Here is a 20,682-nt window from a genome sequence, read left to right as displayed (position 1 = left end):
GAAATGTACATAATGTCGAATTTGCAGCACACTTCCTCTCCCCATTGAGATGCTAAATAAATAATGATAGTGTGTCAATTACACTAATGAGGAGGGTGAATCATTGAATTTTGCATGAAACAAAATACATGGAGATATTTGCGGTAACTCTCCCCATGTGAAAATTCACAAAATTGATGTTATATGATGTTCAATTATTTTCCCATATAAAGCTGATGTCAGTGAATATTTCACCACAAGCAAGCACTGCATATTGTCTACAATGTAATTAGGTGTGGTTCCTTCTCATTGAGAAATTACAAGACTGTGTGTATGCAAGGTGTGCAATGAATGGAATGGTAGAATTACAACGAAATATTGACAGTTGATAGGCTGGGAGTTGAGGAACATTCCAACCGATCGCTCGCTACATTTTGACGGCATCCAATTGTCCTGATTGCACACCAATGTATTCGATATTAACTCGTTGCTCTGTCGCTATCATCCTGCTGCCATTTGAAAATGTCTTTCTTCTTGCATACACACAGACTGGGGGATGTTTAAAATCGAATATCACCACATTGTACATCTGACATTCGAGTCACGTCAATGAGATATAGAGCATTTTGCGATATAATTTCATTCAATCTGTCCAACGCAATTCAAAATATCCTAGACTTTCCTCTCCTCCACTCATATTTGGCTGTTTTGTATACATAACCATGCCTCGTATGCCTCGTATGACTCCTATTAGTGGCGCGAATATTTCAATCACTCTGTGCGCTCTGGGGAGGAGCAGACTTGTTTTGCACCCCTTTGACATCATGAGAATTTAAAACTTTAATTTTGCACCTGTCAAAGTTCAAAAAATAAAAGACATTGGCTCCACAAAATGTATCGATTTGGCTCATCCTTATGAGATTAGAAAATATAAGTAAAGTGATAAAATCTCACTATCTCAAAATCCTGCTCTCCCCTATGCCATCCCATTCTCGGTTATGTGTCACAATTTTGTGCGGGCTACACTTAAACCCTTCCACCCCTTTTGCAGTGGCACAAGTCACACGATATAGAATGTGTTTGCCCATCACACTTTATCCATACTGCTGTCGAGGGCGCTTTTCATACCTTCACAAACACATGGGCTTATATGCACTCTTTCCCTGCCGCCCTCTGCAAAGTACTCCTCCACCTATATATATATTCAGCCCGTTCACTGCGTGAGTAGGTGACACTTTATTGACTTAAATATTGTGACAGATGTCTGCTCATGCGGCGCCAATGATGACGCCGATACGATGATGCAAGGCATCACAATTTCATTTTTTGTCGCTGTGCACCACTCTTTTCACCCCCCTCATTCGCCAACCCCACACACACTCTAAGCTCCTCCACCAGTGAGAATAGAATGTCTCTGTAAAGCGACAAAAAAGCACTCTTCTATTCACAAACCATCACTCTGTCGAGGCTGAGGAGCGACTAAAGAGTTTCTCTCCTATGCAAGTCAATAAATCATGATTTATTTTCAAATTTATATCACATCAAATATTCACTAGTGACGAATATCCACTCTCGGAAGTTTATACATACATTGAGGAGGAAAATAGTTAATGTGGAAAATGGGTGTTGAAATCCAAATGTATCTATACAGTTCAAGTGTATATCACATGAGGAAATTTTATGAGGAAGTTTAATATACTTCATCATGTTTGACTTTATACCACACCACAAAATCCATATATTAAATATTAACTGCAATTTCATATTCATTGAAGTGAAAACTGTGGTTGTTTTAGTATTTCTGAATGCACTACATATGTATTTCGAGGACTGAAGCATAATCTAATGCACCACTTTCTCATATTTTATGAAAACCTCATTTGAGCTCAGTTTCAGAGTGCAGAATATTCGCACAAACATTAATATGTTTGTCAATACATGAAATGATAATTTCAAACAATTAATACCACATATATGATTGGAATAAATAACAACGAATAAAGCTTTATACTTATTTCCTTCTCCCTACGTAATTGACACAGAAAAAATCTCATTTCCTTATCATTATCATTTCATAACAAATTATTATCGAACGAAATAATAGATTAAAAGGATGCTCATCAATATTTTGTTCACAAAATACCCCCTTTTAACCTTCATTCGCTTTTCTCATTACTCCACAACAAGCAAAAGCTTTTTGCCTGTCCGAAAAATTTTAATCTACCCCTATTTACACCTATTTCATAACAAAAAAAAAATCATATATAAACTCTTTCCTACGTGACACTGTTATGAATTAGTAGAAGATCTAATTTACTCGGAAAACATATGGAAAACTCTAGAGCTTTCATACACAATTTAGAGCAAAATTTTGCATAAAACTCTTTTTTTTCGCCAACATGTGCTTATGCCTTTCGGTTTATCCTTGTGATCTCATGGCGTGCCAAAAAAAAAGCAGAGGAGTGTAAACAGATTGTGCATAGTCTTGTCCTGCTAAAATGAATTTGTGAAGGAGAAAAAAAGAGAGAAAATGGTAAAAGCTTTTACTGTAATTGCCACCATTCGCAACACTAAACATATCACTTTCATTCATTTCTCATTTCCTCTTGCTGCGAAGCAGAAAAATTGATTTAATCACAACTCATAAGAATGAAATTTAGAGTATATGAGATGAAGTTCCTGCGGGACGGATGAAGTGAAAAATGTGAGTTTTTTTTCTCCCCTTGTACAAAATGAGACCTCATCTAGGGTAAGTGGAAGAGAATATTCACCCATCAAATAAACATATTGCTACATCACAGACGATCATTATATTATTAAAATTTTGCGTAATTCCCTTTTCATTTCCCCCCTCCCCAAAGTGGCAAATGTACGGGAATAATTTTCTTCATTTCATAAGTGGTTGCTTTCCTCCAAAAGCTCAGTCATTGCTTTTGCCTGGATATTCAAATGAATACATATATAATTTTGTCACATTTGTTCGTTTGTCATTTTCAACCTTCTTCGCACAGACTCAAAGCGGAGAACCTTATAGCGTCTCTGCCACAGGAAAATTACTTGTAGACGACGGAAAATTAGCAACTTAAGAGGTTTTCTACCTGCTCATTTTCATTCACCGCCCTAATTTTCTCTCCCTCTCTTTAATTATATGTGGTTGTTTTACTTAGGAAAAAAAAGAAAAGAAAACAAAGAAATCACCATCGAAGAAAATGTATTTTTCAAGCAAATAAATCAATTTCTTAAAGTGAACAGGGAAGTAAAGACACCAAAGTAACTTAATTACCAGCTCAAGTTACTGCACGAATGATTGACAAGTGTTTACTCTATTGAACACCTTATAAGAAAATTGCCGTGCAAATCAATTCCCGCTCGTTTCTTCTAACGCCATGGCTAACATGCGGCTCTCCACAATTCCCAATGAAGAGGTAAGGAATGTTGCATTTATGCACAGGAAAGGCATACAATCTCCGAGGAGTGACAGGATAACATGTACTCTCACCATGCTCACCCATTTCCCATACACAGGGTCACCCGAGGAAGCGCAATCTCTCTTCTCCAGTGCATTTCACATGGGCAATTCGGAATTCCACCTTGCTCGCTGCTCTCTGTTTATTTCTACCCCGAAGGGGCCTGTCCAATGCCACTCTCGTGACTGCCCCTTTTCCTGCACATCCCCCCATCGCAGCACAAGAGCCCACAAACAACAATTCCCACCTTATGCAGCACAAATGTATTTAAGCTCTACAATCCCCCATACTTTTTTTTTCTCCCTCTGAGCATCACTCCTCTCGAGACCAAGAGTCCGCCACTTGAGGAAATCATTATTTTTACATCTTACACTCACTCATTCAGCTCAATTGTGTTGAGTTTCTTCTCGTTTTTTTTCCCTCACTCCCTCTAAGCTATATAACCTCTCTGCACCTTTCCCATGAGGGTTCATGTGCCACTCCAGCAATTTTATACTTTTATTTGATTTGTTAAGGCTAAATCGCTTTTCCTCCCATTCTTCTAAAGCTCCACTGTGTGTTGGACTCGAAAGTGGAGTGAAATATAGCATATCGTGGAGGTCTGGGAAATGGAATAATCCCATGGAAAATGTGTTATTATCGATATATAGCGTATGTATTTGCAGATTTTAATCAAACCATGCAAGCTCCAGTAAATCTCATAGCATTCGTTATAGATTTTTAATATCATGAGATGGAAAATTTGGGGAAAGTTATACATCTCTGGATATCTACACTCATACGCAGTTCCCGCACTTCATTAAGTTCATTTGCCACACATGCACCCACATTCACCCAGGAATGACAGATTAACCCTATTCCACCCCCGAGATGCATATCTCTTCAACGTCCACTGATAGTGTGGCGCACAACCTGATAATGCCAGTTTGTTTCCCCAATTTCCGACTCGTCTCAACTTCAAACTCAGAAGGAAATCCCCTCATCTGTCACGTGACTCCTGATTGTGTGCCTTCCTCAATATTAGCAATATGTTGGTCATCATTTGCGTCACAATATGTCCCCACACTCAATGCCTCGGCGCTCTCGCTGCGGCGTCTCGGCAAGAATGGCGAGATGATGAGGGTGTGGAGAGATACAGGGAGCGAGGGGGAGGGTGCGGAAAGAGACAAAATAGACGGGGTGGAAGAGGGTGGCAAACTCCACAGCCCAGAGTGTTTGTGATTAATGACATTTACCCTCCTCGTGAAATTTATACACGACTATTTACTGGCGGTTATACTTCGTCCGCGATTGTGAATCACTCAGCCAGCGATGTCCATCAGATAGCAATTCATTTTTTCTTCTTCTTCTACCACTCGATCGGCACACACACAGTCTCCAATTCTCCTTCGCCCCCCCATCGCAATCGACACAATTTCACGAGGAGCAATTACGCATATTTCATCTGGTAAAGACCTTCCTGTCTCATGCCATCCGCCAGGTTGGCGAAGGATGAATGCTCACGGCCACGGAGACACTCACATCCGGGGTGGGTTTCTCCGAATATTGTGGTATTTTCCTCTTTTCCGTGTCATCTCTTTTCCACGCAAACATGAATTTTCCCTTGGCTTGGAGATTTGTGGATTCACCATTCACATATATATGTATGCATGTAGATAAATATGTGTGTGGAAGAGGAGGAAAAAAAAGTGGCTACCGTGCAAAGGCGAGTGCCAGCAGTGGTGAAATTAAATGAAACAGAAGCGAAGGGAGAGCGTGAGTGAGAAAAGTCAAAAGGTTTATCATTTCACATTGAAATCTACTTTAATATTCTACTGACATGATTTTTCTCACTCTCTGGAGGATTTGCGGAATAATTGCTACCCCAGAATTGTGTATAGTTTCGCAAACTCACGCGCATGGCACAGACTCCGAAAAAGTTCTTCGCTTCGCTCAAGTGATTCCCTCACAAATATCGTTAATAAGTAACATTTTCATATATTCTTGAAAGTATTCCTTATTTAAATCAAGAATTAATTTACTAATTAAACTCACGAGAGTAAATCAAAAGCTACAATCTCAAAGCACTGGAAGCTTTGACTTGTAATCTTCAGAGTGTTGAAATAACCTTCTTAGTTTGGCTAATGTTCTGTATATGACTTAACATCACACTAAATGTGACCCTATATATTTCTCTGTGTGGAATAAGTAATTCACTCAGATTTGTAATTGAGATGGTGAAGCTGTATTTTCTCAAATTTGCCCAAATTTATGACTACGAATGCACTGGAAGCTTTTATTACTAATTTAATCCCTTTTCTCAGAGAACACATATAACATTATGTAATTGTCAAGCTTTCCCTCTGTTAAAGACACATTTTCAATATTGCTACAATTCTTCCCAGAGAGTGAAGATTAAGACAAGCAACATTTTGCGCTCAAGTGACTTCATGACATCACCCAGATTGCGTTCACCAATGAAGATATCGATCGAAAAACACTCTATATACAGCCAACCCTCGTCATAAACACAGCATTTGATGAATGAAAGTGCATTCTACATTCAGCGCTGGATGATATTTCTCAGCTTTTCCTCTTATACCTCTCATGTTTCACATTTTCTTTCCTCCGACAATCGAGATCACGCTAAAAATGAACAATACAACCCTCTCTTCTCTGCCCTTTTGCCAGCAAATCCGCGTAATTGCATGCTATGTTCGTGAAAAGGGGGTGAAATGCTGTTTGCAGAAGCACAGAGATTGCTGGTCTCATGCAAAATTAAGTCATATCCAATTTCTATCCTCTGTTTTCTCGGTCAATTCCCGATATTTCTGACCCCAGCAATAACCTGACCATTTTACTTATTTTCCTCCTCATATTCAAAGGCTTTTTGGAAGCTTTTCCAGATGTAAATCAAGATGAGCTGAGAGCAAACTGGAAAATAAACAATTTAACTATTCCAATTCACGAAAAATATCTATTCAAAAGGTCTGTTTTTTGTCCTAGAAAAGGAACTAATTGCTTGGCACCACAGGAAAGAAATTAGAGAATCTTTTGGCATAATATTTCTCTTATCGGAAAAATTAGCACAGCTGGTAATTAATTTACTGTCTTTTGCTGACTTTTTTTTTGCCGAGAGTCCTAACGACTCAAGAGCCGTGCTTCCGGGGAATCCTTGCCAGAAACCATGGCCCTTTGGCCCGGTTTCAGCACAAACCGCACGCTTCAGGCGCTGCATTAATGTTTGAGGCGTGCAATTAGCTCGTGTCCCCACAAGGAGCTCTCTCAGACGGTGCTTTCTGGGTTAGATGGCGGAAAAAGAGGCGAGAGGATCTATTATTCTGTCGTCAGAGTGTGCTTTTCGATTGATTGCATGAATCCCCACACCAGCGGCTAATATTTAATCCATATCCACAGCACCATGGCACAGTATCGGGCCAGGTGTATGTGTGGCCTTCCTGCGCCGACCCCGCTCGGCCCCAATATTGGCATGGGCGGCCGATCCAATCTCTGCCGCCGAGCCATCGTGGCGGAGAAGTTGTGATAGGAATCACGGGGAGTCGGGAGCAGGAAGTGAATTAGAGAGGGTCAGGGCGGCCTGGCCTCGTGGGGTGGCGCCGATATTGCGTTCAGCAGGAAGGGGGTGGGGAAGAGGGGAGTCCCAATGGGGGCCGCCTGAGCCCCGGGATTATCCTGCAATTGTGGCGAAGAGACGGTTTTTCTGCCAGGCGGAGGAGAGAAAAAAAGGATATGTGGGTGTGTGATGTAACGCCGAAAATCAGCAAGAAATCGCAGAAATCGTGCTGAAGCAACCTCACCCACCAGAGAGCCTCCGAAAGCAGGTGGCGCGTCTGAGGGAGGGTGTATTTTTTGATTACGAAAGAGGGCCTTTTCCTTACTTGCTCAATCTTCTCCTGCGGCGACCAAGGAAATGCGATGAATATATCCGGAATTGCTGGATGATTTTTCCACCCACGACGACGACAAATGAGCACCACCACCGTGATTTTCTTCGAGGTAAATTTGCGTAGCCCCTCGCACCAGGTCGCGACGGAGGCCTTCGGGGAGGGTGGCCTGTCCTGCCCTCCTGAACTCCGTGTCCGTCCAACGGGCGCTACCACAGGCAGGTGGGGCACGTGCACAACTGATTAAACTCCATTTGTCCAAAAGAACTAGTCCCGGATCTTGTCGTCCACGAAAGGGAATTGTAATTCAATTAAGCGAGAAACTAAAAAGTCAACTCCACCACTCTGTTGTTATATAATCTTTCTGGTGAAAAGCACCCTCTCACACGTTATGACACCCCTATGGAGAACGGATTCCACGATCCGAAATCGTCCATGGAATATCTTCCACTTTTCTTCCTATAATAGGAATAAAATCCTCGGAATTCCAAGCTATCCTCCATGGATAAATTCCACTTTATTCCAAGCAAGATACCATGGAATAATTCCATATATATTCCTTTTGGCCATCCATGGATATTAGAATGGAATATTTTCCATGGTGATAAATCCGCGGAATATCCATGGGTTTTCCACGGAATAATTCGCTCTTTGCGCGTCCCCACGCGATTACGTCAGTCTTGTGAAATTCTTCTCATAGGAAAGAACGCGTAAGTATTTTTCTGTACTTTTCAGTACTAAAACGTTAAGTTTTTAATGGTAAACACTCTAAGTTTGGTGATATTTTCAGGAAAAGTGCTGAATGTATGCGATGGAGACGGCACAGGGACCCCACAGTCAGAGAAGACTCGAGGTTTCCGGACAACGTCAAAGTAGGAGAAACAACCAATGTAAGTATGGAATTACCGAAACATAAGAGATATATCCTGTTTTCTATACTGAACATGTCTTTTTTACAGGAAAATAGGATGCGGAAAAGCGGTTACCGGAGGATCTACTTATCCGACAGAGTGGACTCATGACAAGGTAAAAAATGTTCTTCATGTTCTCAAATTCCTATGGCGAAAATCCATGGAACATCCTATAAATAACCATGGAAGATTTCCATGCTAGAAATTCATCCATGGAAAATCCCTCGGAACTCCGTGGATCAGCAAGGAAAATCCTTGGAATTCAGCATGGAAGATTCCATGCTGAATTCCATAGGAATTTAGCTAGGATGATTTTCCATGGATTATTTCCCACATTGCTTCCAAATTTTCCATGGTGACTTTTCCCATATATGGAAGATTTCCATTGCAATTCCATTGGCCAATCCATGGACGATTACAAGGAATACCATGCAAATATACGATCAGTAATTAGTGTATTCTATTTTCCAGCATTTTTCAAACATATCCGGACCGGTGCGAGAAGACATCAAAGAGCATCTCGACATCCGGCGACCACGGTAGCAGTCGTCTAGAAGAGTAGCAGTCCCTGGGAAGCGGCATAGCAGCCACCAATGCAACGCGTCATAAAAATTTGATACACATTTGTAAGCTTGATAGTTAATATTTAATAAATAAAAATCCAAATATAAATGAGTCTTTTTTTGGATATTTTGGGGCGGAGCGCCGGGAATTTCTGGGAGAAATTTCACACATTGGAATTTCCTCCATGGTATTCCTTGTAATCGTCCTTGGATTGGTCAATGGAATCGCAATGGAAATCTTCCATATATGGGAAAAGTCACCATGGAAAATTTGGAAGCAATGTGGGAAATAATCCATGGAAAATCATCCTAGCTAAATTCCTATGGAATTCAGCATGGAATCTTCCATGCTGAATCCAAGGATTTTCCTTGTTGATCCACGGAGTTCCGAGGAATTTTCCATGGATGCTATTACGCGGATAGCTTGGAAATCGTCCATGGTTATCCATTGGATATTCCACGGATTTTCGCCATAGGGACGGGCGAATTTTTGGCGAAAGTCTACTCCCCATTGTTTATGGCGAGCCATGCCATCCCCAAGCAGTGGTGAATAACACCCACATGCTCGCGCCGTTGCGCCATTCAAATTCGTGTCTGCTATAAATTCGCCGCGCGGCGCGTGTTCAAATGTCACACAATCAACATATTCACCACTGCACAGAAGCAAGCACTGAAGTTTTAAGGAGATCTGCCAAGACGGAATCTTTGAACTCATCGTTTGTACACTCTTCTGATGTGTAACGCGATTTACTCGAAAAGAGCGAACAATTAAATCATTCCACTTGACCTTGAGTTCTCATAATGACGTAGATGATAACAATTTTTATCACACAATGGATAAGGGGTGTACATACATTTTCACCATTTTAGAATTCGGCCAACTGCCAGAGAACTTCAAGCTTCACATCGCGTTTGATTAAATTCACCATTTAAATTCTTTTTTTACGAGACTTTACCTTATTGATTTTGCAAATCTAAGCCCAATTAGTGCATTTCATTCTAAAATCCATTCATTTTCACTGTTCTGAGCTTCTCCTTCATGCGGCTCTGGTTTGCAATTTTGGCGCAATTTTTCAACCAGCTCCCGATAACAGCGCCCTCTCAGTCAACACAACCTCAAATTTCTCTGTTTTCATTTGTGTGCCGGCAGTGTTTCCGAGATGAATTTCCTCAAGATCCTCAGAGCAGGAAGAAGAAGTCAATTTGTTAACGAAAAGAGTTTCTCAATTACCACATTTTGTGCCGACAATCGTCGAAAAGTTGCGTTCTCAGTGGGAAAATCAATAGAAAAGAGTATTAATGACTTCCTGGACGCATTTCTCCATCCGGAAGCTGATCAGTGGAGGAGTCTGAGAAGCCAGCTATCCAGCACGGCTAACAGGAGCAATCTTGCAAATGTGGATGCTACTATAGTTAAATTGTGTGCCACCCAGAAAAGATTGGAGACGGCAAAGAGCTTTGTGGAGTTCCTAGAAAAGAATCCCGAGATCGGAGGAGCGAATATTACTACTCTGACGAATCTCTTGAGGACTTACCACGCCATATCGCGTGACAGGACTCTCACGAATGTTGAGGAGCTCGAAATCATTGAGGTGTATGATAGTATGAAGAAGAAATTCCCGGAATTCGACGCTAATACAACTGAAGGAGTGATTTCTGCGCTCTCGCTGACCAGGAGATGGAGAGAATGCCTGGACTTGTTGAATGGGATTTCTATATACTCCCCATCACTATTCTCATACACTAGCATTGTCAATGCCGCGTTCCGAGAGAACGAGAAAGAAATCGCACTAAGAATGCTGAGACAGACTGTGAATGGCTCCAAGATTCCCAAATGCGAGGTATTTCTGGCCTGGATAAACTTCTGCAGTCGTCATGGGGAGAATTTGGAGGAATTTCTACAATTTATTGCTCTTCACGAAGTACAAATTTCTGAGCATGTCATCAAGCAGATGGAAAAGTTCCTCCAGATGCAAGGAATTCCTTCCCAGCGCGCTTCTATCAATTCCGAGGGCGTCTGTAATTCCTGCAACAATCTCTTGAAATCCGTGCAGATCACAGATGAGGATTTTCATGAGCTGCAGTGTCAATTTCTAGACAAAGTGCTGATAAGGAAGGATGTCTTTGTGAAATCCAATCCTTCTGAATTGGACAACTTCAGGAAGTTTCTCTCCAAGACGCCACCCTTTGACTGTGTTATTGATGGACTCAATGCATTGAATCTCATCGACGTTGTGATGCACTTTTCGAGAAAGGGTCAGAAAGTACTCGTTCTGGGCAGGAAGCCGTCAAGTAATTGGTCTCAGGAGCAGATGAGAATTCTGAAAAGCACTGCAATGATCTTCCTCACTCACAATCTCTCCCAGGACGATCCCTTTCTGCTGTACGCCGCTCTGGCCAGCGGAAAGCAGTGCTGCATCGTCTCAAATGATCTCATGCGGAATCATGCGCATCTTCTGGAATCTGAAAAACTGCAGAGTACCTTCCGGCGGTGGCAACACACCCACCAGTTCCGCATGGAATCATCTTCGAAGGGCGAGATGGTTCTCAAGGCGCCTCCGATGTTCTCGGTAACGGCTCACGAGATGAAGGGACGCTGGCATGTGCCTTTCCGGGACGAATATTCCCTTCATCAGTTGAATTTATTCGAAATCCCGCAGCAATGGTTGTGTATTGACTTCTCCGGGAGTTGTAGCGCCCCAAAGAGACAATAAAAAGTGTGAGAATTGAGGTGTCGGTTGGTTTGAATGTCATGCGGCGAAATCTGGGCGACGAGAGGGCGAATCGGAGTTTTTCTCTGTGTAGTTTATGGTAAAAATGCTGGTGAAAACTTCAGTTTGCTACGTCCGTATGTTTGGTATAGTGTTTTTGATTGCTAGAGACTCAGGAAGAAAATTGCTTGTGAGGTGCTGAAAAGGGAGTTTTCCCCCGGATATTCCTGTGAAAAGTGCCCCGAGGGCGTGCGGTGTGGCCACGGGGTGCGCGTGGCCGCGATGGAGCTGAGGGGAAACGAGGGGCGAGCCAAGAGGAATTGTGGCAGTGATTAATTTATCATCCCCCCCTTGCAGAATCGCTTTGGGTGTTGAGGACAAAAAAGTGGAATTTTCCGGGAAAACCCAGTGCGTTCAATCATGATGCGCCTCAACCTGAAGTTCGTCCTGGGGCTGCTGTGCCTCGTCGTCCTGGCCACGTTCTCGCTGTGGACACAGTGCGGGGACTCGGCCCTGGGGCGCAGTCTGGTGCCCAAGTGGGACAGGAGATCCTTTTCCGGTGAGTGTGTGCCCCTGAAGCTGTCCTGTGGCGGAGAGACTGACTGTGTGCGTGTTGTCTTCTTTCTTCCGGACAGGAGGACAGCAGCAGCCGGATCAGACGGAAGAGATAGACTGCTTTATTAATCAGGAATACACAATTAGCTGCCGGAAGGAGGGCGACGAGGTCTACTTGCCCTTTTCGTTTCTGCACAAATACTTCGAGGTGACACACGATCAATAGTTATATCTCTGTATTCCATTCCGCCCACCACCCACCCATTCCGGGTGTGGGCCTGTGTCGTTTGTCTGCACAGTTGCCCACCCTCCCCCCCTCCGACGCATCGACAGCCGAGTGTGAGATACTCATCGATTTTTCCTCCCTGCCCAGGTCTACGGCTCCCTCAGCACCGTGGACGGCACCACGAGATTCGACTGGGCGCACAGCTACGGAAAGGTCAATTATCCGAAGAGTGTCTACGACCCCAGAGGCATTTTCATGTACTTCGAGAATTACAATGTGGAGGTGAGTTCGGGTGACACGGCGCTGGGAAATGTCTCTGAGACATGCCACGATAATGGTCCCCGTTCCACGGACCGCCCTCTGAGAAATTCAATACTTCCATAGGGATGCTCTCGATTGGCAATTTTTGCAAAAATGCCCAAGAATAGCTTAGCACGGAGGACCTCACAATAATCACTCATTTTCCCACACTGCTTCCCAGCCGAATGTGACTGGAATATCTAATTCATCTGTGGCTCTTCGTCCGCACAGTGAATATTTTCGGGGATTTTTCACTTCAATTCCACACACGGGAAGCACACAAGCGCCTCGTTATCGTTTTGCACAGCATAAAACAGGATTTGTGATATATATAATTTATGCACGTTTGACCCAATTTAATATATTCACATTCAGCATAATTAAATAATAAAAATAATTGTCCAATTAAGGATTCATAATGTTTTCATTTGGCTGAATTGGCACAAAAATAAGTGATATTTTATCGATTTTGCCAATTATTTGCGTAAAATATAAAACACTTTGTCACTGATTTTCGATGATAATCAAATGCTCAAAAATATTTAAAATCAATTTGGTTTTTCATTGCTATTAGTTGAAATATAATAGAAAATCAGCTCATTTCAATATCAGTCCTTCGACTATAATTCAATTTTAAAGCGACACACATGGAATAATCATAGTAAAATTGATTTAATAGAGACAATTTGTACCGAAGCTAATGATAATAGAATTATTCATAGTTCTCCGAACTTTCGAGGCTCAATTGATTTTCTTCCTTGCATAATATCAATTTGAAGCATACGTGATATGAGAAAGCAATGCACATAAATGTAAATAATAATAATAATAATCATAAAGTAATTTCCTGCTTTCATGCGATGTCCCTTCCTGGAAATGAATCGATAAGCTCAATAAAAAAAAGAGTCGCCTGGCCGCACAAGCAGAGAGAGAGAGAGAGACTAAATGGATAAAAATTGTGTCAGTGAATGCAAATTTAATGCGTGCAAATGGGCGATTGTCCGTGCGCACACAATGAAGTTAAATAGTTATGGATACATTGGCTAATTGGCTGATAAATGCTCTCTTTTTTATTTTACAGATGAGGGATCGCGTGAAGTGCATCACGGCGAGTGAAGGTGTCCCCATTTCGACGCAGTGGGAGAGCCAGGGCTACTTCTATCCCACGCAAATTGCTCAGTTTGGCCTGTCGCACTACAGTAAGAATCTCACGGAGCCGGAGCCCAGGCGGAAGGTGGTGGAGGATGCCGATAAGTATCGTGGTGAGTGGGTTGTTCCGCGCGAGAGTGTGTTCAGGCGGCAATTCGATGGGCGTGTGTCGAGCACGGTGGTGCAATTTGCCACCGGTGGACACTTGGACAGTGCCGTGAACTTGCCAATGGATCACGTGCTGGACTTGGTATTGAGTCTGGATCTGCAGCTGAGGGTGAACAGTACGTTTACGGTGTCGCTGCAGCATCGCGAGACGAAGAAGGACTTCCACATTCACTACATCGTGTCGGATTTGATGCTGAGTGTGCAGGAGGAGAATGTGTACTATGGTCTGGGCATGGGGGGAGTGGATGGCAATGGCACGATGCCGTGGAAGCATCTGACGCGAGATCTGCTGGTGGATCTGCAGAAGGGTGTGCCGTCGAGTGGCAGTGTTGGGGGCGAGAAGAGACGCAAGCTGCGCCGGACGGAGATTAAGATTACGCGGCTGTCTTTCGTGGGCGCGGGCTCCTTTGACAATATCACCCTGTCCACGAGTGAGCACATTGCCCACTTCTACGATGCCGCCGAGTGGTTTGTGCGGCATCAGGACGCCACGACGGGCGGCTGGGCGAATTCCGTGAGGCGGCGTCTGGGCTCGGGGTTTGCTGAGTTGCCGGTGGGCTGGTACTCAGCCATGGGACAGGGTCATGCAATCTCCCTCCTGGCGCGTGCCTATCATCACTCTCGTGGCGACACGCGCTTCTTGCGCGCCGCCATTGACGGACTGAAGCCATTCCGTGTGCCGGCGTATCAGGGCGGAGTGTTGGCCACGTTCCTGGGGAAGTACGCGTGGTACGAGGAGTATCCCACATCTCCGCCGTCGTTCGTGCTCAATGGCTTCATCTACTCCCTCCTCGGGCTGTACGATCTCAATTGCACAGCGCCTCAGGGACACAGTGCCGAGGCGGGAGTGCTCTTTGAGCAGGGCATGTCATCGCTGAAGCGAATGCTGTTGCTCTTTGACACGGGCTCGGGCACGAGTTATGATTTGCGCCACTTCACGCTCGGCATTGCCCCGAATCTTGCCCGGTGGGATTATCATGCCACCCATGTTAATCAGCTCCTCCTGCTCGCCACCATTGACAGGGATCCCGTGATTGAGCAGACGGCGAAGCGTTGGCAAGGGTACATGGTGGGCAAGAGGGCGCAGCACAATTGATTTGTCACGTTTGGACACCACAATAATATTGATAAATGCTACAATCCAAATTCTCTATAGAGAGAATCGTAGTTGATGACTGTTTACTCAAGATGATAAGCACAGAGGATGAATTCCATTTTTATATGATTACCATTTTAATTCACACATAAAAAGAAAGTCTGGATACAAAGAAATACAGTTGTGTGGAATGGATTTATCTAACCTTTCTTATATGGTCAGAAAGCATTGAATTTAAGATGTTATTGGTGATCTGAGTCTGATTATTATTAATCAATATGACAGAATGAAGAAGTTTCAGCGTTTTTCTTTGGTTAAATGACACATTATTCAGTTCTATTCTTCAGAAATGGAGTGAAATTTCGTGTGAATATGACATTAATCATGTTGAAAAAGGTCACAAGGTTCAATTCAGACATGTCCTTTAAAACTGCCCCATTTTCTACTATTTTCACACCTCTTAATCCACCCAAAAATTGAAATGCTTTCTGACAAAATAAGGTCGCAACATTTCCATATCAATTTTGCTTTAGTTTCGAGCACAACTGTAAGTTCCTGAAGGGCAAAAAAAATGTAGTGTTTTCATATAACTTTTTCTAAATAATCAAGTTCATACAGTCACAAGAATTTAGAAGGGTTTTTCTCTTTTGCAAATGGAATGACGTTTTGCAACACTTTTTGCACAGCAATGCGAAGTAACAGAATCTTTTAGGGAATTTCGGTGGAAAAGTGTGGATTTAGGCTTCCTGAGAAGTTTAATCTGCTAATCTGAGTACACTCGAGTGAATGTGTGTTTAGTAGGAGTAAATATGATTGGACAGTCTTAGCTATAAATAGCAAAGAAAGGCTTTTCAGCATTATATGTAGCACAGAACTATGTGTAATTGCTTGGGCTGTAGAAGATTATGAACTTAAATAATTTTCATAGCAAAATATTGTGCTGAATTGGTTGCAGAAATAATACGGAAAAACACTGAATCTGATTCTAAAAAAAAGAAAGAGAGACGAAAACCAAACTTGCCATAATTGAATTATAAGTTTTCTTCTTGTGTAAATTAATATATATCACAAAACATATTTCAAGTAAATCAAACTGAGCTTAATTGAGAAGATCGCCTCACTTTTTGCAATGGCAGGAAAATGTACCTTAAAAATGAAAAGAAAAAAAGAATATTGAAACTTAAAACTTTCTAGAGAATTTCTCATAGTTTGGTTTATATTTTTATTTCTTTTACAATATAAATGAATTTTCATATTTTTTTTTTACTATGGTTCTTTTGAAATGTTGATAATTTTATTACGTGAAAGAATTTATTAATTATATAATTTTGTAACTGAGTGTGAGAGAAAATGTGAAATATGTGTAGAAATGTTATATTTTCGTAGTGAAAAAATAAAGAAAGAAAAATGTGTGTTTGCGAGAGAGCTTAAAGAAATGTTTCTAGATGTTAGATGATTCTATTTTTAGAGAGCACTAAATCACACTGAATAATATTTTTACACAAGTGAAGAAAAAAAATGTGAAAGAAAAGTGAGCAAAAAACCTTTAATATCTCATAAAATAAAACTTTCAATACAAAAATGAGAATCAAATAATCAAAGAGTTGAATTTCTCATTGTTTTTTTTTTCGAAAAAAGAAAAATAATAATTTTTTTGCTATAAAATATAGAGAAAGAAAAACAATAACAATTTTCACCTTCTTGTACATAAATTTTAATAAAGAGAAAAAAAGAACAATTCTTAAGAAATGAAAAATATTGCCAAGTGAAACTTTTTGAATACATAAAAGAGATCCAATCAAGTGTTTACGTAGAAAAAGTTTCCTCCTTTTTATAAAGTATATATATAAAGAGAGAAAGAACGTGAAGTTTAGTGATGGGAAGAAGGAGAAATAGTTGTAGATGAAAGCTGTAGATGAAACCCTTTTCTTCCAATGTGTCAATTTGCAAAATGAAATTTGTACGAAATATAATGTGAAGAAGATTGATTAATGTGTGTGACGGAGGCAAATATAGCTTGAAATGTTTAGTGTTTTCTAGGGAAAAGAATTTTTTGTATATAAATTCCCTTTAGTTCTATAAATCTCTCGGTTTTATTTTCTATTTTAAAAAGACTGGAGATGAATGCCTATTAATTCTTAATTTCTTATGTGCCTGTTTTGCTAATTAAAAGCCTTACAATTCACCTCAATTCCGTTCGAATATTTACTTAACGTTTTGTTAAGATTTCTTGTTATTCTATGACGATGGCAGAGAGTCAAAGAAAGAGAGAGAGAGAAGAAATAATTATATTTTTGTCGAATTCATGTGACAATAAGCGTATTGTACTTAAAAACAGAGATTAATATAGAAGGAATCTGCTAGTGAGGAACCTATCACTATTATATACTGAAGACAAGGATGAACAAAAGGAGAAGAAGTCTTTTATTAGGCACTACATAATACGTATAAATGTTAATGAATATTTGTAATACAACACCAAAACACACTCATTAAGCATCGTAGCGAAAATGGCAGCATCTTTAGCACTTGTAGAGTTTCAGCAAGGAAATGTATTCGACCCCTTTATTAAAACCAGAGAGAATTCAATAAAAAACAGTCTGATTAACCGTGCAAAATGAGTCTTTTTATCACGAGAAATCTCCATCAAATTTCATTTAAACAAAATCATTGTTTTCCTACAATTCTATATTTCACAAACCACAAGAATACAATACATTGTTCACAACTTAATCACTTAAACACCACATTTAAATGCAAGAATTATTACAAATACATAAAATTTCACCGGAAATGAACCTTTTCTTGGTATTGTACTGAATACTTAAGAATACATCAAGTATAATCCTAAAAACACAAGGTTCTTTGGCTTGACTAGATCAGTTTCTTCATGTCGTCATCTCTGCCGAACTTCTCCCGCCTCAGTGATATGCAGTCGTCGATGAGGAAGCTGTAGAAGAGGAGCGTGAGAGGAACCGTGGCCAGATGCCACAGCGAGTGGGCGTCGAATGTGTAGAAGAGAGGCGGAAAGTCATTGAGCTCCAGCAGCAGAGAAGCTGCTGCCAGAATCTGGAAGACGAGGATCTTCCAGCTGTACTTGCGCGTCTTGCGCGTGCAAATGTACCAGATGAGCCAAGAACTGCCACCCAGAATGCCCGTGAGCACATTTACTTGCATGTTGAATCTGTAGTCCAGTCGACCGACGCTCAAGTACGCGAAGTGATTGACGAAGAACAGGGCGCAAAAGACGGCCACGAAGAGGCGCACGAGGAAATGCTTGGCGTGCAGGAAGCGCAGCATGGCGCAGCACAGGGAGCTGATCACGATGGAGTACGCAAAGGCGTAGTCGAAGAGCTCCGTGATGGGGAAGTCGCGTGCGTGAAAGACGATGCTCCAGAGCCAGCAATTGCAGCAAATCGCCCCGAAGCAGAGCCACAAATAGTAGTTGGGACTGTCGCGTCGCACGCGGGCGCGGAACTGGCGCAACATGTAGAGATTGGCCGCGAGATTGCCGATGCTGAAGACCACAGAGGCGGGCTCTTGGAGTCCCAGGAAGCGCACGAAGGGCCACTTACCGTGGAACTGAGGAACGCCCCAGTCGCGGTCCAGAAACGCTCTGGTCGTCTTCCACATACACTCATACTTGCACTCATCGTGGCACGACCACGCCAAGAGGTGCTCCAGCACAGGCTGAAGCTCAGGTCTCCGGAACTCCAAGCCATCTGACAAGACAACAAAGCTCAACACCCAAAAATGCCGGGTTTTCATGCGGCGAAATTACCTTGTGTGCAGTTCGAGGTTTGACAAACCCTCACGCAATTCTGGTAGTAGGGACTCCTATCGCCACTGGAAGCGTCACAGGACCAGAAAAAGCAGCACAATATCGGTAAAACAAGGTATTTCATCCTTCGCGAAAATGTCCAGTTGAAATTCACCACAAAAACACGACTTCTGCCTTTGTTTGACAATCAGCTGATCGCGTCAGAGCGAGAGTTGCTATAAAATTTATCAAATGATTTTCCGAGAGTTCTCATGAGTTTTCGTGCAGAAAGGACACCCTGGAATGCTGGGCAGGACGTGGAATTTGTGCAGGAGTGTCAGGAGAACACAGGGATGGACAAGTGCTGCAGGATCAGATAACAAGTAAGCCGAAGAGTGTGTTTATATGACTGACCTTAACCTGAAAAGCAGCAATTTCAGGGTCGTTTTTTCCTATTACAGGGTTTTCCGCCACTTTTCTAGGCCATTCTTCATCTTTAGCGACGTGAACAGGCGGAAAGTGTACGAAAAGAAGAAACTCGTAGGGTAATTGGAATAGTTAATAGTGATTGAGAAGGATTTTGAAGGTGATTTTTCTCCTATTTTCAGCTACAACGAAGAGCAGATGTTCAGTGTCGTTTCTGATGTCGATAACTATGAGAACTTCCTGCCTTGGTGCAAGAAATCTCACGTTCACGGACGACGAGAGAACTTCCTCAAGGGTGATTTGATCATTGGCTTTCCTCCTCTGACGGAGAAATACACGTCAAACGTGAGTATGACGAAGCCCACGTACATCAAGGCGGAGTGCGTCGATGGGAGACTCTTCAGCTACTTCCTGACCATCTGGCGATTTAGTCGAGGACTTAAGGACATCCCACAGTCTTGTGTGATTGATATTCACGTGGCTTTTGAGTTCAAATCTGCCATTCACTCGCAAATTTCCAACATTTTCTTCGATCAAATTGTGCGACAAATGGAAGATGCCTTTATCAGGGAAGCAGAGTGTAGATACGGCAATCCAGCCATCAAGAGTCACGTTCTGGGATACAGAAGCTCATGACCACACCAAATGCTCTAGGTAGATTCAATTTTTTATTTATTACCAGCAATACAGGCAAAGTTTATTGATGAAAAACAGCCTTTCACATTTGACCACATTGAGATATCGTCACTGGAAGTTTGGGTTTATTGTTGGGTCCTGTGGGGACATTTTCTATCTTCCTCATGATTAGCAGTCCGTCGAGAACCCGTCCGAAAACCACGTGCTTATTGTCCAGGAAATTACATTTTGCGCACGTGATGAAGAACTGACAACCGTTCGTGTCCTTTCCGGAGTTTGCCATCGACAGGAGGCCCGGCGCGTCGTGCTTGAGATTGAAGTTTTCATCTGAGAATGTGCCCCCGTAGATACTCATCACTCCTGTGCCGTCGCCGTTGACAAAATCTCCGCCCTGGATCATGAAATCCTTGATCACGCGATGGAAATTGGCGCCCTTGAAGCCCAGCGGCACTCCGTCCTTCTCCTTCTTGTACTCGCCCGTGCAGAATTGCCGGAAGTTCTCCGCCGTCTTGGGCACAACATCTGCATACAGCTCGAAAATCATCCTGCCAATTTCCTAGAGGAAAATACAGTCCGTAAATGAGAATCATGAGAGCTTTGTGACGATTAACCTCAAACACTCACCGTTGTTCCCACGGAAACATCAAAGAAAACGACGGGATTGTTGGCATTTCGCAGCTGTGCCTGAATCTGCTGCCACGTAGGCATATTCTGGTGGGTCCTTTCACTCTAAATACTTTCAAATTATCCCTAAAAACAGAGTACTTTCGCCACTTGTACACCGGAACGTTTGTTTTTGTTTACATATCACGCACTTCCCCTCCGATATCCACGCAAGATATCGACGATAT

The 20,682-nt window shown here is 42.3% G+C and overlaps 6 protein-coding genes and 1 long non-coding RNA gene across 13 annotated transcripts in view; 4 read left to right on the top strand and 3 right to left on the bottom strand.

The window, feature by feature from the left end:
- LOC132264302 (potassium/sodium hyperpolarization-activated cyclic nucleotide-gated channel 3) overlaps positions 1–7,599 on the bottom strand; it is a 61,438-nt gene extending 53,839 nt beyond the window's left edge. For 5 of the 6 annotated variants that reach the window (XM_059764431.1, XM_059764435.1, XM_059764434.1 and 2 more), the window contains exon 1: positions 7,325–7,599. The gene's annotated coding sequence lies outside the window, so the exon portion shown is untranslated. Of the gene's footprint in view, positions 1–1,107; positions 1,200–7,324 lie in introns of those variants that run through there. The other variant, XM_059764433.1, reaches the window with a different exon arrangement.
- Positions 7,600–7,734: 135 nt separating this feature from the next.
- Positions 7,735–9,007, top strand: LOC132264137 (uncharacterized). The gene is made up of 4 exons (XR_009468525.1): positions 7,735–8,040; positions 8,121–8,220; positions 8,290–8,356; positions 8,713–9,007. It is a non-coding gene; the product is annotated as an uncharacterized LOC132264137 (long non-coding RNA).
- Positions 9,008–9,936: 929 nt separating this feature from the next.
- Positions 9,937–11,523, top strand: LOC132264078 (mitochondrial ribonuclease P catalytic subunit-like). Its single transcript, XM_059764140.1, has one exon. The coding sequence runs from the start codon at positions 9,965–9,967 to the stop codon at positions 11,516–11,518; it is 1,554 nt and encodes a 517-aa protein (XP_059620123.1). The 5' UTR covers positions 9,937–9,964; the 3' UTR covers positions 11,519–11,523.
- Positions 11,524–11,647: 124 nt separating this feature from the next.
- Positions 11,648–17,010, top strand: LOC132264135 (D-glucuronyl C5-epimerase B). Its single transcript, XM_059764226.1, has 4 exons — positions 11,648–12,074; positions 12,151–12,278; positions 12,444–12,578; positions 13,678–17,010. The coding sequence occupies exons 1-4, from the start codon at positions 11,936–11,938 to the stop codon at positions 15,007–15,009; spliced, it is 1,734 nt and encodes a 577-aa protein (XP_059620209.1). The 5' UTR covers positions 11,648–11,935; the 3' UTR covers positions 15,010–17,010.
- Positions 17,011–17,691: 681 nt separating this feature from the next.
- Positions 17,692–18,925, bottom strand: LOC132264377 (post-GPI attachment to proteins factor 3). Its single transcript, XM_059764567.1, has 2 exons — positions 18,791–18,925; positions 17,692–18,731 (listed from the first exon to the last, which is right to left on the bottom strand). Exons 1-2 carry the CDS (start codon positions 18,912–18,914, stop codon positions 17,884–17,886), a joined length of 972 nt encoding a protein of 323 aa, XP_059620550.1. The 5' UTR covers positions 18,915–18,925; the 3' UTR covers positions 17,692–17,883.
- Positions 18,926–18,973: 48 nt separating this feature from the next.
- Positions 18,974–19,851, top strand: LOC132264378 (coenzyme Q-binding protein COQ10, mitochondrial). Of its 2 annotated transcripts, none has more exons than XM_059764568.1 (3): positions 18,974–19,152; positions 19,201–19,314; positions 19,378–19,851. In XM_059764568.1, exons 1-3 carry the CDS (start codon positions 19,073–19,075, stop codon positions 19,829–19,831), a joined length of 648 nt encoding a protein of 215 aa, XP_059620551.1. In that variant the 5' UTR covers positions 18,974–19,072; the 3' UTR covers positions 19,832–19,851. The 2 variants fall into 2 exon arrangements, with proteins under 2 accessions (XP_059620551.1, XP_059620552.1); XM_059764569.1 differs by having other exon boundaries at positions 18,979–19,152; positions 19,231–19,314.
- Positions 19,851–20,661, bottom strand: LOC132264379 (peptidyl-prolyl cis-trans isomerase H). The gene is made up of 2 exons (XM_059764570.1): positions 20,456–20,661; positions 19,851–20,387 (listed from the first exon to the last, which is right to left on the bottom strand). Exons 1-2 carry the CDS (start codon positions 20,537–20,539, stop codon positions 19,914–19,916), a joined length of 558 nt encoding a protein of 185 aa, XP_059620553.1. The 5' UTR covers positions 20,540–20,661; the 3' UTR covers positions 19,851–19,913.
- Between the last annotated feature and the right edge of the window lie 21 nt (positions 20,662–20,682).

This window comes from Phlebotomus argentipes, unplaced genomic scaffold (assembly GCF_947086385.1).
Source record: "Phlebotomus argentipes unplaced genomic scaffold, Phlebotomus argentipes genome assembly contig_32, whole genome shotgun sequence".
Lineage (NCBI taxonomy): Eukaryota > Metazoa > Arthropoda > Insecta > Diptera > Psychodidae > Phlebotomus > Phlebotomus argentipes.
The sequence above is the reverse complement of the archived record's forward strand: the minus strand, read 5'-3'. Positions and strand labels throughout refer to the sequence as shown.